The sequence below is a fragment of the Asterias rubens genome, chromosome 2 (genome assembly GCF_902459465.1).
Source record: "Asterias rubens chromosome 2, eAstRub1.3, whole genome shotgun sequence".
Taxonomy (NCBI): Eukaryota; Metazoa; Echinodermata; class Asteroidea; order Forcipulatida; family Asteriidae; genus Asterias; species Asterias rubens.
The window spans coordinates 8368881-8384779 of record NC_047063.1 but is presented as its reverse complement, the minus strand read 5'-3'; the positions used below and the strand labels follow the sequence as shown (position 1 = coordinate 8384779).

Genomic DNA, 15899 nt, shown 5'->3' with positions numbered 1-15899 from the left:
CCACCCAACTACGGCAAATGCATTAAAACTTATCCTTCCGTTTTATGAATTTGTCCACACGAGTCCGCACATCAAACATTCAAGGCAGCGCGCTGGTGGGGACGAGCGAACATCAAACCATCAACTCACCATTAGCCCGCCCTCTACGTGTTCAAAATCCCTGTCTACAAACCAAAAGCAGAGGGCGCTATACTTATGTATTGTCCCCAACCTCCTTTCAATACAAAAGGCATTTGCACAGACTATTCATTCTTTTTTATAAGCGGACGATTTGAAAACAACCGATGTAAACAAAATTGTAAGTTGCAGATTTTAGTTATTTTAACTTTAAGATACTCCTTTCCTAATGAGTGTTGCTGAAAATTATTGTTAGTGAAGTATAACATTACTATTTAGGGGTTCAGATTTTTGTTTAAAACACATTTTCAATTAAAAATGTCAAAAAATTTAGTCGGTGAATTTCCTTGTTCGTTGATAAATACTAAAATAGTATTCATCAGTACTTCTAGAAACTATATAAGGCTGACAGGGGAGCCTTATACTATAGTTTCTAGAAGTAATTTATCCAGATCACTATATAATATATCAGTATCAATATCATTTATGTGAACTATTTTCCAAATGGTTGCCACTGCCAGCTAGTACTAGTACTAAGTAGTACTTAGTACTTAGTAGTACTCTAAGTAGGGATGGAATATTTGGGTCTCACTTTGTTTTTACGATGACACATATCAATAACATAATTCTTTCAATCATAATCATGATATTGATAATAATTAATTTAATATTGTCATTATTAATATTACTTTTATTAATATTAATCAATCAATAATTGAATAAATGATTTATTCAATGGTAGGCCTAAATTAAATCAAAAGAGTCGGAGGTTGGAGCTGATTCTATGTATTAATTGCATACAATCATGGAGCTATAAAATATGGCTCCATATGATATTATAGTTGGGATAACAAAACCCTCCTTCCGACCGCGAAGCCGGAGCCGTCGGGAGGAGGGTTACGTTATCGCAACTACATATGATACAACACGCAAGAGACATGGAATTTATCATTTGAAGGAATGTGATGCTTGAATGTGGCGTAGCCAAGCTCTGGTGTTTCTGATCAGCAGAGTGTGGGTTTGAGTCCCAGTCGTGGCACTCGAGTCCTTGAGCAAGATACTTTTTTAATAATTGCATGATACAGAAGCTAGCCCCACTTGTGTGGCCAAGGCTGGCTGAGAGATTCAGCTAGCCTTGGCCACACAAGTGGGGTTAGGGACAAGCTAGGTCTTTTAAAGTGAAGTAATGATTGATGAACCCATATAAATAGAATCATGAATGGAACACACTTTCTGGTTCACATTTGTTTACAGGTTTCCTCAGATTTACGAGCTACATACATGTACCTACAGTGATTTATGTTCTGCCAGAACTAAAATAATACAAGGAAGATCCAGTTTTAATTTTCATGTTGTAAATCCTGTATTTAGGTAATCATGGAAGACACATTGTTAGAAAGAGAAGCGAACCAGCTGAAGATGGAGTTGGACCACAAGAATAATGACTTGGTTCTGGCGGCCGAGATCGGCAAGAAACTACTCGAACAAAATCAAGATCTTGAAGATAGATTGGAGCAGCTGGCGTATGATCACACCAAGCGACTTGAGGTAACTCCATAGAATGAATCCCAAAGAAAAACCCAAACCTGGGCCAAATTTCATGCTTACCATAAGCAAATAATTAGATTGTGGAAGCAGGGAATTTTGCGCTTACGTCAAGCGTATTTCATGGGTTAGCAGGGATTTTTGCTTGTGTGTGTGCGTACACCCCCACACTACTAGACATTCACTTACACAGCAGAATCCGACGCTAAGCAGAGCCATGTAATTTGGTTTCCTGAATTTAATTTAATACAACGTTTGAATTGAGAAGCACTTCTCAATACAAAAGTTCTACCCAAGTACAAATGTTTCATCCCTTGTTATGTTTTTGTTAGTTCATTAATGGATTAACCTTTAAAACCAAGTTCCCATGGCAACCAGGGGTCAAATTACAAGAAAATATACTGAGAATACTTTAAAAATAAGAAAAATTACATGATTCCAAAACTGAGTTTTTGCTTTAAAATCTTCTCTATTTTGTCTGATGTTTTTCCGCCAATGAGTAATCAGCCAACGTCAAGCAGTTTGCAACAGCTAATTCAGGCCCATGAACTTCACTCTTGGAGGGACACAGCAATGTTCCCTTGGTGAGGGGCATTTCTTTGAAGAAAATAAAAAAATTGTATTGGAACTTTGCAAAGGGCACCACAGCAAAAGCACAGGTCACCATGGCCCTGGCCGCCTTACACTTTTGTATTGTACTACAGTGACGTCCTGGACATCAGGGTACATTTCTGGGGCGGAAAATTTTCACAGCTTCATAACTCAAATCTTACCTGCAACAAGCCACTAATTTCAACAGATTCACACTCCATGGCAGCATATATATTTTCTGCGGTGGGTTTTGATCGTCATATATTCCTCACAAATCCGTCAATTTCATGAAATAATGCAGCTCCCAACGTTAAAAGATTCCCGTTTTGATCGTTTTCTCACAGTGTTGTCTGTTGCCGTGATTTGAGATATAAAGCTTTGAAAATTTTCCGCCCCAGAAACGGGCCTTAATAGTAAGGACTCTGTACCTGTGTACAGAGGAAGAGTCCTATATAGGGCTAAGGTCACCATGGCAATTGCTGTGGGTGTCGTGGTTTTTTTCAAGGCCTGCTAATTCTATTTTTCTGAATTTTTCTTTTTTCTTTTTAGCAACTAGAGCAGGATAAATACAGCCTGCAGATGAAACTCAACGCTAAGGACAAGTTGGAACAATCCCAAGTCGCTGAGATTGAGAGTCTGCGAGAGTCTCTGCAGAACGAGCGAGACTCGGCGAGGAGTGCCGAGAGGATGGGGATGACTCACAGTAAAGAAATCCAGAAGATGACGGAAAAGACAGAAGAGTTACATATTGCGCAGGAGCGGGCAGCTATGATAGAAGAACAGCTGCGTAACAAGGTTAGTGGAGCGCTTAGTAGTTTTAGTCAGTGCCTGGCCCCAAATTTATAGAGCTGCTTAAGTAGAGAGTATCGATTAAACTTTTACTGCTTAGCAAAAACAAGCAGGGTGCCAGTCACCGTGACATGGTACTTGTTTATAACAGCAAATTGTTAATAGACTAGAGGACACCAAAACAAAGAAATACAAAGCAAAAATTAGATTCGGGACTTCAGAAATCAGAATGTACTCTCTTTTAAGCGGACCTCTTTATAACAGCTTGGTCCTTATATTAATTAAGGTTGACTATCCAGTTAAAGGCAAAGTATACCTTTAGCCTTTTCAACTGTTCGATTGTTTAATTTTCTATATAAATGTTCATGTATACAATCAAACTAATATTTGAAAATTTCATTTGAAAAGGTGCTCAGATAGCACAGAAAATCTGTCCGTGCAGGAAGAATAATCCCTATTTTAATACACAGTCTGAGAAGCATTAATGCAGTATCACTTCTCAGATTCAAATTTTGTAGCATCAAAACTGATATCTGTTTATATACATAAAACATTACTTCAAAGTAAAATGTTTCTCAAAATGCTTTACACTATTGAAAGCTGTTGTAGGCTTCTAACCAAAGGTTACTGCCATCAAGTTTAAAGAGTGATTACCAACATAAATATTTCCTTTACGCGAGCAAATTTGCTGAGCATTGATTCGACCAAAATTAACTTGAACTTTAAGCTTTTCATTCACTCTTTATTTATTTATAAAAATTTAGGTTGTACAACAGGATGATTTGTTGAAAGACGCTCACAACAAACTGAGCTCTCTTGAGGTGGCCCCTGATAAGAACGATGAGCAACTCTACAGTCTTCAACATGACCTGGCTACGAGCAAATCTGAGAAGGTGAGGGTCATCATTGCATAGGATCTTAGGCCGTGTCCGAATTGGCGACTTTGGCTACAGCTACGGCTAGATCAGCGCGTCTGTCAGTGTTGAAGAATAGCAGACGCGCGCGCCCTAGCCGTAGCTGTAGCCTTACTCTGGTAGGACTCATTCATCCACATTGCTGTTATATTCACATGGATCAAAAAAAGGCCAGCACGACAACACAGTGGCATGGTTGGCCTGTGCATAAAGCGCTTGCCTCTCATCAAGTTGACCCCGGTTCGATTCCCGGCCAGGGCCATATGTGAGTTGAGTTGTGCGTTGGTTCTCTGCTGTGCCACAAGGGTTTTCCAGACCATCCGGTTTTCTCCCTCGGGAAAAAACAAACACTTTTGGGTTGATGTGGCTGGCAGCCAAAGGCGCCCTTGCATGCCTGCTTCTCAAACACGTTGTAGCCGCGTCCTTCGCAATTCAGCTCTTAGCTTCGAGTAAGGATGATTAGCCCCCCAAATTATTATTATTATTATTATTATAAGATGAAGGATAGAGCACCATAAAAATTTGTTAATTTATTTATTACACACCCAACAGCACAATTAGCGCCATTAACAGGATGGATAGGAAACAAGAAGTTTTAGAAAAGGGAGGAAAACCCAAATTTGGATTTGACCCGGGGTTCACAGAGGTGAAAGGCAGGGAAAGAAACCACTGAGCCAACCTGATCCCCACTTGGTCAAACTGTTTAACGTCACATGGATGCGACAAGCACAACAAAGATCAAGGTGGAATGGTGGTGAAGAGGCCTTCCTTCTGCAGTGGAGCAACATAGGCTAGATAGATAGATAGATAGATAGAGATGATAGCCCAAAGTTGGTGCATGGGCTTGTTTACTGCCCTTAACTTCTCCTGTGACTAGCCAGCGGGTACCAGTAGGCTTGTCAATTAGCTGGTCAATCAGCCTTTTCGCCAGTCCATATCTCATTCTAAAAGGGACGCTTTTCAACACTGAATTTAAGTGATATTTATAAGAAGCCACTTTTACCATTATTGTTATCAATTCTAATGTAATAACAGGATGTGATTGTCTTGGAATTGGAGGACTCAAAGCACAAGTGTCAACAGCTCATGTTTACAATCGACGTCCAGAAACAGCGATTGCAGACCCTTGGGAACGAGGTTGAAGAGAAAGAACAACAGATTACTGGCTACTACAACATGCTGGAGGTATTTGTTTGTTTTTAGATGATCAACCCCGTCACGAAAACTCAGCAAACTCTCACAAGGGGAAAACACCAGTGTCGTAGTCACGACTATTGATTGCCTAGTCGCGACTACCGTTTTTCAACTACTTGTTTAATTGTGCCAGTACGACTACTACAATAATAGTCTCGACTATCTGTTTGGTGGACCAATTGTGTCGCTCATGACTATTCATGACAACATAATTTACTTTCGAAACACGACCAGACGCAGTAATTTGACTCATACGCCTGGGGCAAACATTATGCTTTAAAAGTTGGTCACGACTACGACTATTTGAGGCGCAACTAGTTGAGTTAGTAAATTTTACTAGTCACCAAGGCCTTCTACTGGCAACAGCCAATCTCTCTCATACAAACATTGGTTTAACTTCTACGATTATGAATTGCACAAATCAAGAAATTGTGATTCAGTAACTAGATGACAATACTTGTTAAAGCCCATGTAAAATCAGCGGTTAGCTTGGTACACCAGTTCACTCATGTGCTCCAGTGACATTCCTAAGACATTCCTGAGGGACTACATCCACTGAACAAAAGAGACCGACCCTAGCAATGCCTTTGTACTTAGTTTTACAAGTACTGCTGCTGCACAGTAGCACTTGCTCACCTGCCAAAACTATATACAACAAAGGAGCTGCTGCACAGTAGAGCTTGTAGTCGCAATTGAACAGTAGCAACTTGCATTCGCAAATATTTACAGCTAAGCAAATTATGGCCCTTCAGTTTAGTGTACACAGAACATAGAAAATAACACTTCCAATCACCTTCCATATAGTCTAACTGTGACAGGTTCAAACCCACAACCTTGTGATTGCAAGTCCAGCAGTCTAAACCACCAGACCACAGTTATTAAGTACACTTTGATAGTAACAGAGGAGGTTGCAGAAATAAATGTTTTAACAAAGCCAGAGTCTTTACAGCACCCTTAGGTACTTGTGTAGAATTGCTGCTAAAAGACAGATTATTGAGTGTGTTAAATTATGAGGATGATAGCACCACTACCAGAAACACTGGGGCAAAACCCGGTTATTACTCATTTGATTTGACGTTTTTGTGTTTTGTAGAAAACTCAAGAGGAAGTAGTTGAACTCCGGCTTGAACTCGATGCTGCCAAAATGGAAGAAACGGACATCAACAAGCGAGGAAACTCCCTTTTTGCTGAGGTATTTTATTCCCCCAAAACCCCACAAACTATGATTTACGGGCTCAGTTGTAAGTCAGGTTGTTTGTATTCTCAATGGGGTTTTTGTATTCTCAAACAGGTTGCTGTTGTATTACCAAACTTAATCAGGTTGCTTTTGTTGTATTCTTAATCAGGTTGTTGTATTCCTAATCAGGTTGTTGAATTACCAATCAGCTTATTGTATTTTTCTTTTTTAAAAGGTTGAGGATCGACGTAAGGAGATCGAGAATAAGATGATTTCTCTGAAGGTGCAGAGTGAGTCTTTCAAGGAGCAACTCAACATGAAGAAACAACAGGTCCATAAGATGAGAGTAAGTAACATTCCTAGCCCTTTAAGAATCTTGTTCGTAGCTTCTCTCCAGCAAGTCTCAGATCCATAAGTTATCTCCAGAAGGTCTCAGTTCAATAAGTTATCATGATTTGAAAAAACCCACGGCATCCACAGCAAAAGCTCATAGAAGTGCCCCTTACTAGAGGGAAATTGCTGTGCCCCTTGCAGAGCGAAGTTCAAGGCCTGCATAATATAAGTTATCACACAAGCGCAAGTGGAATACAGAAAAATGTAGCGCCGAAGGCCGAGTTGGATATGGGACTCAGGCGCGCTATATTTTTCCGTATTTTCACGAGCGCGCGTGTGATAACGAATTTATCTTCTAGTCTCACGTGTAACGCGCAAAGTTTAAAATTTCAGCACGTTATTTCGGTGCGCACAGCATTCACGGGCACAAAGTTTAGAATGTAATTTTTGCACTGTCCGTATACTGAGCGTGACAAAATGACATTTCACAATACGCACTGTGTAATAAAAACAGAGGTCGTAGCATAAATGTTTTTCCTAGTAGTTCGAGCTTCTGATTGGTGGATTAGCGCGTACTGGAAGATAAGTAGTATTAACAATCTTGTTTACAGCTGTTCTCCATTAAGTAGGTTTCTCTTTCTTTGTTCCATAAGCTGAGAGTAAGTTATATACCTAGCACGATAAGAATCTTGTTCATAGCTGTTCTCTAGCAAGTAGTTTGTTTGCTCTGCCGTACAATGCCCGAGAAGCCCGTAATCTTAATGGCCATAAATGCAGAATTCTTCGGTAAGCAGAGCTGTAAAATTAGGCGCTGATGAACATACTCTCTGTCTTGCCATTTTAGTTTCAGATTGCAGCGTTATTACAGATGGGTGGTGGGAGGGCCGCCTCCTCCCAGAGGGAACGCTTGGAGCAGAGTCTTGAACAGAGCCGGTCCGAGGTTCACATGCTGACCGAGAAGATCAAAAGACTGGAGAAATCAAAGGTACACAGCCATAGACACGATCTAAAATTAAAGACACTGGCCACTATTGGTAATTATCAAAGACCAGTCTCTCAGATGCTTGATTTCGAGACCTCAAATTCTAAATCTGAGGTCTCGAAATCAAATTCGCGAAAAATTACTTCTTTCTTGAAAACTACGTCACTTCAGAGGGCGCCTTCTCACAATGTTTTATACTATCAACCTCTACCCATTACTCGTTACCAAGTAAGGTTTTATGCTAATAATTATTTTGAGTAATTACAAATAGTGTCCACTGCCTTTAAGTCGTACAGAGATCCAGATGCGTGGCGCAGCTGAATAAAAAAGCATGTCACCCCTGGAGTGTCAAGACTTTGGTTCATTGAGGAGAAGCACGGAACTTGACCGAAGATTCCTTGACAGAGTATTAAGAGACATATATCTTTAAAGTAGTTCTGAGATGTAGTGGGGAGCCTTGCCTCACTCATTGGCCATGCTTGACTATATTATTTTCAATTTTTTTTTTCAGACAAGTGATGGAATGGAACATCAGTTACAAGAATACAAGAAACTCCTTAGCGAGTCAGAAAAACCAGATCTGGTGGAGTTTTTACAACACAAACTCAGAACGGCAAAGTAAGATGTCATATCATCATCATCAAAACAATAGGCCAAGTTTATAGAGCTGCTTAAATTGAACGTATTTCTTTTAATCCTACACAAATGTAGATATTATACAATGAAACTAACATGTTATAAATTTCATTTCAAAAGGTAGTAGCGTTTTTGAGATCACAAAAAAAAAAAGGACCGATTATTCCATGCAGGAAAAAAAGTACGTAACTCAAATACACAATCTGAGAGAAGTATCTAAGGGAATCATTTGCCAGATTCAAAATTTGAGGGAAAACAAAACTTGTATATTTTGTTCCATAACCACATTACGTCAAAGTGAATGTTTCTTTTTATGCAATTGAAAGCTCCTGTACTCCTTACCAAATCAGTTTTTATTGCCATTAATTTTAAGAGTAGTTACCAAATGTATACCTTCCCCTCAAACAACAAATATTGCTCAACAGATTTCTGCTAAGCAAAACTAAGCAGGATACCAGTCACAGATGGCCCCTGCAGTATACGGTATAATGGCTGGTAACTGTATTATAGTAAGTAACACTATTGTTGTGCCTAGCTACTCTTTAATTAATTAAGATTAACAGTTTTCAGCTAAGCAAAAATAACCAGGATACCGGTCACATGGCTACATGTGATATGGTATTTTGGCAGGTAACATATTCTGGTAGGTAAAATTGTTGTTGTACTTAGAATGTTTTATTCACTGTTTTCAGATCCGATATTGAGAATTTGAGAAAAGAGCTTGAGACACAACAACTGCTTCAAATCTCCGCGAGTGACAAACTCATGGATTGTGAGCGACGACTTTATAATGCTGAGACGGAGACGGATCGAACCAGGGCAGTCAACATGAAGCTCATGGTCACTATAGATGATCTTAAACTCAAGATTAACGGCAAAGGTGAGGATGTTATTTTGCTTGTTTGGTCAACGTATGGCCAAGTGTCTTGCTTAGAGGCACTGGACACCTTTGGTAATTGTCAAAGACCAGTATTCTCACTTGGTGTATCCCAACATATGCACAAAATAATAAATCTAAATCTGTGATAATTTGGACTCAATTGATCATCACAGTTGCAGGAGAATTATATTAAAAAAAAACACCCTAGCTGCACAAATTTGTGTGCTTTCAGATTGCATATGAAAGGCTTCACAATCCGGGGCCCCGACTTGTGGAAAGACGGTGTTCTTGGGTGCACGGCAAAGTGCAGAGTAGGAGGCACTCGTCGGAGAGGTGGCTCGTGGGGGCCAGCGGCGCTCCGTCCCCCACGAAATTTGGCATTTCTTCACTTCACACAGGTGCCACTCGTGCCATCTTGAAACTCTATCCAAAGGACTCATGCATCCAAAATTTAAGCTTGACCAATAAAACAAATGATCATTTTGTCAACACAAGTATAAACGAGATTTATTTACAAAGTTAAGTGTTGTTTGGTTGCAGAGGCTGGATCCACAAAAACAAAGATTTCCACCGGGTATCGTGAGAAAATCAGCTTGAAGAAAGCCACCAATAAAGAGAACGTATCAGATAGTTCACCTCCAAAAGGTCAGGAAGGGGTCAACAAGAGTTCAAGTCCATCCCAAGAAATACCCTCAGACGAGATGGTTTCCCCAGAAAAGAAGCCAGCAATCACTAGTGATGTCACACTCGCATCGACCAATCAAAAACAGGATACTATTGGACATGAGGGTTACATCCTGAAACCGGCTAATCAGAACCAGGATATGATGCTGAGCAGGCCTGTCAAGAAACAGTCCAAGAAGTCCGTCTCCATGTGCGAGACTGTATCAGTGCTAGCTGCTGGTACTTCAGACGCCACATCAGAGAGCCTCAAATCAGGCGATGATGCCTCGACAGGAGGAGGCAAACGAAGCAGACATGTTGAGTCACTCTCAGAGGAGAATGAGGACCCAGAGATGAGGCAGACGGCAGGAGGGTCTCGAGGCTCAAGACATGGGGGTAAAAAACACCACAAAGTTGTTCACATGAAGAGTAACAATGCAGCTGAGTGTAATCAACAGTAGGGAGTGACACGGTTCAGAATCAAACCTGAGGACTGCCGGCTCGAGGCCAGTGATTTTTACCTCAGCCCAGTAAAACTAATGACCTGAAAAGTCCGGTGGTCTTGGGTTTTTCAGTTGAGTATTAGTCACTGGGTCAGGCATAAAAATAACCCACAGCTCCCACAGCATTTGCCATGGTGCCCTATGCTCTTGCTGTAGGTGGTGCTCTTTGTAAAGTTCCAATTGATGCATATTTACATTTTCCTCATAGAAGTGCCCCTGACCAGAGAAAAGTTGCTGTGCCCCTTCAAGAATGAAATTCAAGACCTGCTGTGTAATGGTTTTAAACAGAAAGATATTATGTTCAAAATGTGGACTTTGAGTCTGGTATTTTTACAATTTGATTATCAATGTATAAATACTAACCCTTATACAAATGAGATATATCTTCTTTTAGTTCTTGCTCAGATAAAAATATATATACTCTCTGGAAGATTCTAGTCTTGTGAAATAAATTGTGGTCCTGTAAACATTTTGAGCTACAGCCTTGTGTAATTTTAACCCAAACTCGAGCCCTGAGGAGGGGGCGTTTCAATAATAAATTAAGAATAATTTATTTTGTAAACAAAACAATTAAAACACTAACTGAATAACAATATAAAATATTAAATAATTGGTACAGAATTGCAGATTTTGTAGGTGAGACAATCCCCCCATGTCTCAAACACTCTATAGGAAATTTTTGCTTCCTTTTTAACTGTCTCCTTAACAAAAGAATATTAAGGTTCTGTTGTACGTGTAGCTGTTACAAAAGTGATTCATACAACAAATCTGGCACCCATCTCCTAAATTTTGAATTGATTTGAAATAAGGGAATCAATGTGTGGTGAAGAGGTTTTCAACTAGTGGTTTAATCCCAACGAGGCCTGGCTCTTGACAAAACTTTACTTCCTCCATAAATAGAAAATAGAGACTAGAGACTGGCCAATTCCGAATAAAGAGACCACAAACTTTGGCAGCATGCCAAAAAAAAATCGGCAAACCAAGACAATTGCTTTACCAAATCCTGGGACAAAGTTAACAAAAACCAAATCAGATCGATAAACAGAGCTTATAAACAACCGTTACAAAATATGGGATTTGAGGCATTGCAAGGTGATGTAACAATATGTTTTGTTTGTGATTACAATTTTGGTAAAGTTTTTTGGTAACTATCATGGTAAAATTACAAAATACATAGAAGGGCGCCCACAGTGTTTGTGTATCACGGTGCATAATGCATTTTATTGTTTATGGGATAAAATGAAATACAAATCATGATCATTGCAGGCCTACATGTACTGTAAGGAGGGCACATGACCCCAAAATCGCTCCTTCGTGGCTGTACCTATTTAGTGTCCATTTGGGGGTGACATTATTTCTGGTGTTATATTTGATTTTTTAAGACAATTTTTATCAAGGATGACTATAATGAGGGGTGGCTATAGAGTGGTAGCGCCCTCTAGCGGTAACCAAAGGAAACTTTTAAATTGCTCTGAATGTTAACAACATCATAAAGTAGTTGCAATTAAATGTTTATTTTGAGGCATGAATATGAGGGTCCTCTAGTTTTGCTCAAAAAATTATTGCTACTTTAACCCCCACAGCAAGTAACTAATGTAAGAGAAATTTATTTATAATGGCCCTATATTTGTGAAATATTTGCTATTGTCTAATTTACGGTCATTTCCAATGTTAAACTACCTGTTATGTTTTGTAGTCTTAATACCTACTTTTACTCATTAAACACATTTCATGTTTTGGGTAAACCATTATTCAACATACACCAGTGTACATTTCTTCATTATCTGGCCCTCTCCTGGCTCATGATAAGGTTAAAGGTTAAAGGGTGCATCTCATTATTCCATCCTAAGGTTTATATTTATAGCGTGCGAGGGAATTTGTTTAAAGTACAGATTTAGCCCAGTGGCTAGCTCACAGCTCCCGGAAAACTTGAGGTGTGACGTCGGGGCTAAAACCCTGTGGGACCCCTTTTTACCACAAAAAGATACTTTTGTTTATCTATTTTGATTGGTCGAGACGAGATCACGTGGCCATGTATAAACATAATAATTTGTTATGCAATATAAACATGGTGAGAAATATTTAAACATACGCATGATGCGCAAGCTTACACTCATTTTTGCATAATATAAGGCCTGCATCAAACAACAACTGCGCGTCACATGCAGTTTGACCTTTTGCAAAATGGAGCTCAAGGACAATATTACACTTTTCATTGCAAATTATATAATTTTCCTAAGGTTGACGTTTGTATGCTTCAAGAGCCCCCTTTTTGATGTTAGTGTTAAAAAAGGCAACGAACCCACAGGGTTTTTACATACCTATGTGCTTGCTTGCTTACTTGCTTAAGTCGAGTGATGTCCTCGAATCACAATGGTTCCCCATGCCTTTTTGTCCCCCATTGCCGACTTGAAATCTGCGGATTCCAGTCCAGTGTCCATTTTAAAAATGTCAGTGTAAGTTTGTGCAGGTCACCTCCATTATAAACTTTGAACATTGGTGATTGGTGATCATTGGGCTGTTGATAGGAAGTTGCCGTCTCAGGTCTACTTCTGTGGCAGGTTTATATCATCTTCAGAAGGAATCCCTTTAATATAAAACAAGTGAAATATTTGTTTTATAATGGTAACAGTTAAAATGTTACCTTTAAAATGGTTGTTTAGTTTTCTCAGGTCCTCAAATATTAAAGATACACCAAGAGATAAACCAAGAGAATACTGGCCTTTGACAATAACCAATAGTGTCCAGTGCCTTCAATTTCCCCACTGTGAGATAATAAAGTTCTTGTTTTATCTTAAAATATATCTTCGCTGCATACTTTTTGTAGAGCATATGGTAAATTTGTCTTTTCTATAACTTAACAAAACAGTATCTCATCAATATTATAGAAAGTTGCATCCCTTTAAGGTGATCCCTTTGCCATTTCCTTTTAATGTCTATTAAACTTGGGTGTGATCCCTGGCTACACGGCCAGCTACGGGACAGATGACGGTTACACAGCATCTTTGCTGGCACACTAATCCAGAGGTCGCAGGTTCAAGTCCCACTCTAGTAAATTTGTCTTTGTTCAACCCCAAATTATTTAAAATTTACCCAGTCACTTTCCCTTGATGTTTATTACTAGATACAAAAATATCTTTACAAACTCATTTTTTTAATTGCAATACTTTGTTTTGAAAATGGCATTTAAGAATTAGTATGGAGTTAATCAAAGACCCCTGTTGACTCACCTTCTGACCTCGTTTGGCTTGTGTTGGTTGCTTCAACTGAAAGAACAAAACAAAACAAACATAAGTACATCGACAATCAAACAAAAATTGAACGTAACAATATTGTACACAGAAATATTTTTAGGGAGTGTTGTGGCTGAGTGGTCTATAGTGTGTAGAGCACATTAAAGTTCTTTCGTTCAGAGAGTGTGGGTTCGAATCCTGGCCTGGCTTGTGTTCTTGAACAATGTTCCGTCATTTGGTTCCCCTTCAATTTTTCAATACATCCTTATTTCAGACCCATCGGAACCTCCTAAAAGTAACAATTCAGAAGGTATACAGGCAATGTACATCACTATAACATCACTTACTACACAAATATGGACTATCTATTTCTCCCTTTGACCATCCGCTTAAATTCTTTCTCGGAGGCTTGCATATATCATAGGGGAGTGCTCGTTGGGGCCAGGGGAGCGCTCGTGGGGGCCAGCGGAGCTCCGTCCCCCACGACCCTGCACGAAAGACGCGGTCCACAATTTCATAAAGTTTTTTTTTTTTTTTAGCAGAAAATGTATTTGCCGAGTAAACAAAAGAAGGGGGGGGGGGCACCAGTCACGACAAGGTAAACTATTGGTATGTTGTCTGGTAACCTGTTTTTTTTTTGCTAAGCATAATTTATTTCCACATGCTTACCGAGTTTTTTCGCTTACACTTTTACAGGCTTTATGAAAGCACAAAAACTTGCTAAGCAAAGAAAATTACAAAATAATCTTGCTTAGCAAAACAAGCTTACCAGCCAGAATACCATACCGTTACTATTGCTGGGACTGGTACCCCACTTATTTCTTGCTTACACTAAAAAAAATAATTATTTTGTTATCAAGAGGTAATTTCTCCTTACCCCTTGTACAAAAACATTGCTCGCTACCGTCCAGAAATGCACAAGATGTGTTAGTTACCAGATAGGTATCATTGATTGACTTTTAAATTCTCCATACCCTAAGACAAAACCGTCTGCCGTATTCTTTTGTGCCTTCCATTTTTCTTCAAGGGATATTGTTTTCCCGTGACACAATCCATAGCCAGCTAGATGGCTAAACCACTGGTGATTATGTTATTAATTTAAAAAGTGCAGTACATGCGAGTAGACATAATACCTGATCAACCCCATCAAAATTAAATAGAATCATCCTTTAATAGCTCCGCCCATTTTTTGGCCATACTTGGAGATGTTTTGCAAAGGAGAAGTTTTGGCTTTTGTTATGCAAATAAGCACGGATGGCGTGACCAACAAGCCAGGGGGGCTGGCTTTTTTACTTTTCAGCTTTCTCTTGCCGTGCGTGAAACTTGAACTTTGAAGAACCAATGGCTGATATCGAAAAGTCTCCCGACTTTGGTCCAAAAATTTGTTTATTTTTATCGCAATTCCGCGAGTAAACTACTGAAAAAGAGTCATGGTAAGTTCAGAATTTCGTTTTCTTAAGAACTACGGTGTTGAAAATGTATTTTTATTTGCAAAACTTGAAGGAGTTTGGGGTGTTTTCTTCCTAAAAAGCGACCATGTATGACGCATGTCGTGTATGTGTTTCTGTGTTGTTCAGTCCAGAGGCAGACGACATTTTATTAAAAATTGCAGGTGCAAATTACCAACCAAGAATTCTTTTGTTTCATGTTCGTTTTTTTAAAGAAAAGACTGTAAAAGAAAGAGTAGGCCTACAACTAACAAGTCTTGCGCGGTTGCCGTACTAAACGTTTTTAAATTTGTATGAAAAAATTGTTGGGTCCACGGTGTCATAAAAATCAAAATTTAATATTAACCTTCGTCATGAACTGAGTGATGAGTGAAGCAACAAAATGATGGGTTCCTAGGACTCGCTAGCCCCACTCGTGTGGCCAAGGCTAGCTGACTTCCCTGGCCACACAAGTGGGGCTAAGAACTCGCCAAATAGTGCCCTTTCCTCTCAGCTTAGACTTTTGCTTTACAACACCCCTTTTGTAGTAGTAATTAGAGTCGCTTTTTTACAGAGTCTTCTAAAAAAGCTAAGTTCTTTAGCACAAAAATTAACATGACGAGTTGAACTTGCAACACAGTACATGGGCATGGGGAGCAATGAATACTCGTCCATTCCCCAAAGCAAAGCCACCCACTACAAAGTTCACCCTATAGGAAAGTCGCCCCCTCGTATACAAACACAGACATAATGATACCTATAGCAAACAGCAGGGGGCGGTAAACTAAAATTAAAAATTTTGATTAAACCATGGGCGGAAGTTACTCCTAGAACTAGTTCGGTTTCGTTTCGCTATCGTCTCCCGTAACCTCATAGGTTTATATCTCTCACGACAATAACGATACTGGTTCATTG

At 39.4% G+C, this 15899-nt stretch overlaps 1 protein-coding gene and 1 long non-coding RNA gene across 2 annotated transcripts in view; one reads left to right on the top strand and one right to left on the bottom strand.

Annotated features, from left to right (window-relative positions):
* The first annotated feature begins 236 nt into the window (after positions 1-236).
* Positions 237-10284, top strand: LOC117306999 (protein Spindly-like). The gene is made up of 11 exons (XM_033791618.1): positions 237-298; positions 1489-1665; positions 2803-3048; positions 3807-3935; positions 4992-5141; positions 6244-6342; positions 6563-6673; positions 7505-7645; positions 8154-8260; positions 8971-9163; positions 9701-10284. The coding sequence occupies exons 2-11, from the start codon at positions 1495-1497 to the stop codon at positions 10280-10282; spliced, it is 1929 nt and encodes a 642-aa protein (XP_033647509.1). The 5' UTR covers positions 237-298; positions 1489-1494; the 3' UTR covers positions 10283-10284.
* A 2552-nt stretch (positions 10285-12836) lies between these two features.
* Positions 12837-15899, bottom strand: part of LOC117307000 — a 29839-nt gene continuing 26776 nt past the window's right edge. The window contains exons 11-12 of the long non-coding RNA XR_004521008.1: positions 13555-13590; positions 12837-12911 (exon numbers count right to left, since the gene is read on the bottom strand). This is a non-coding gene — a long non-coding RNA (uncharacterized LOC117307000). The remainder of the gene's footprint in view (positions 12912-13554; positions 13591-15899) is intronic.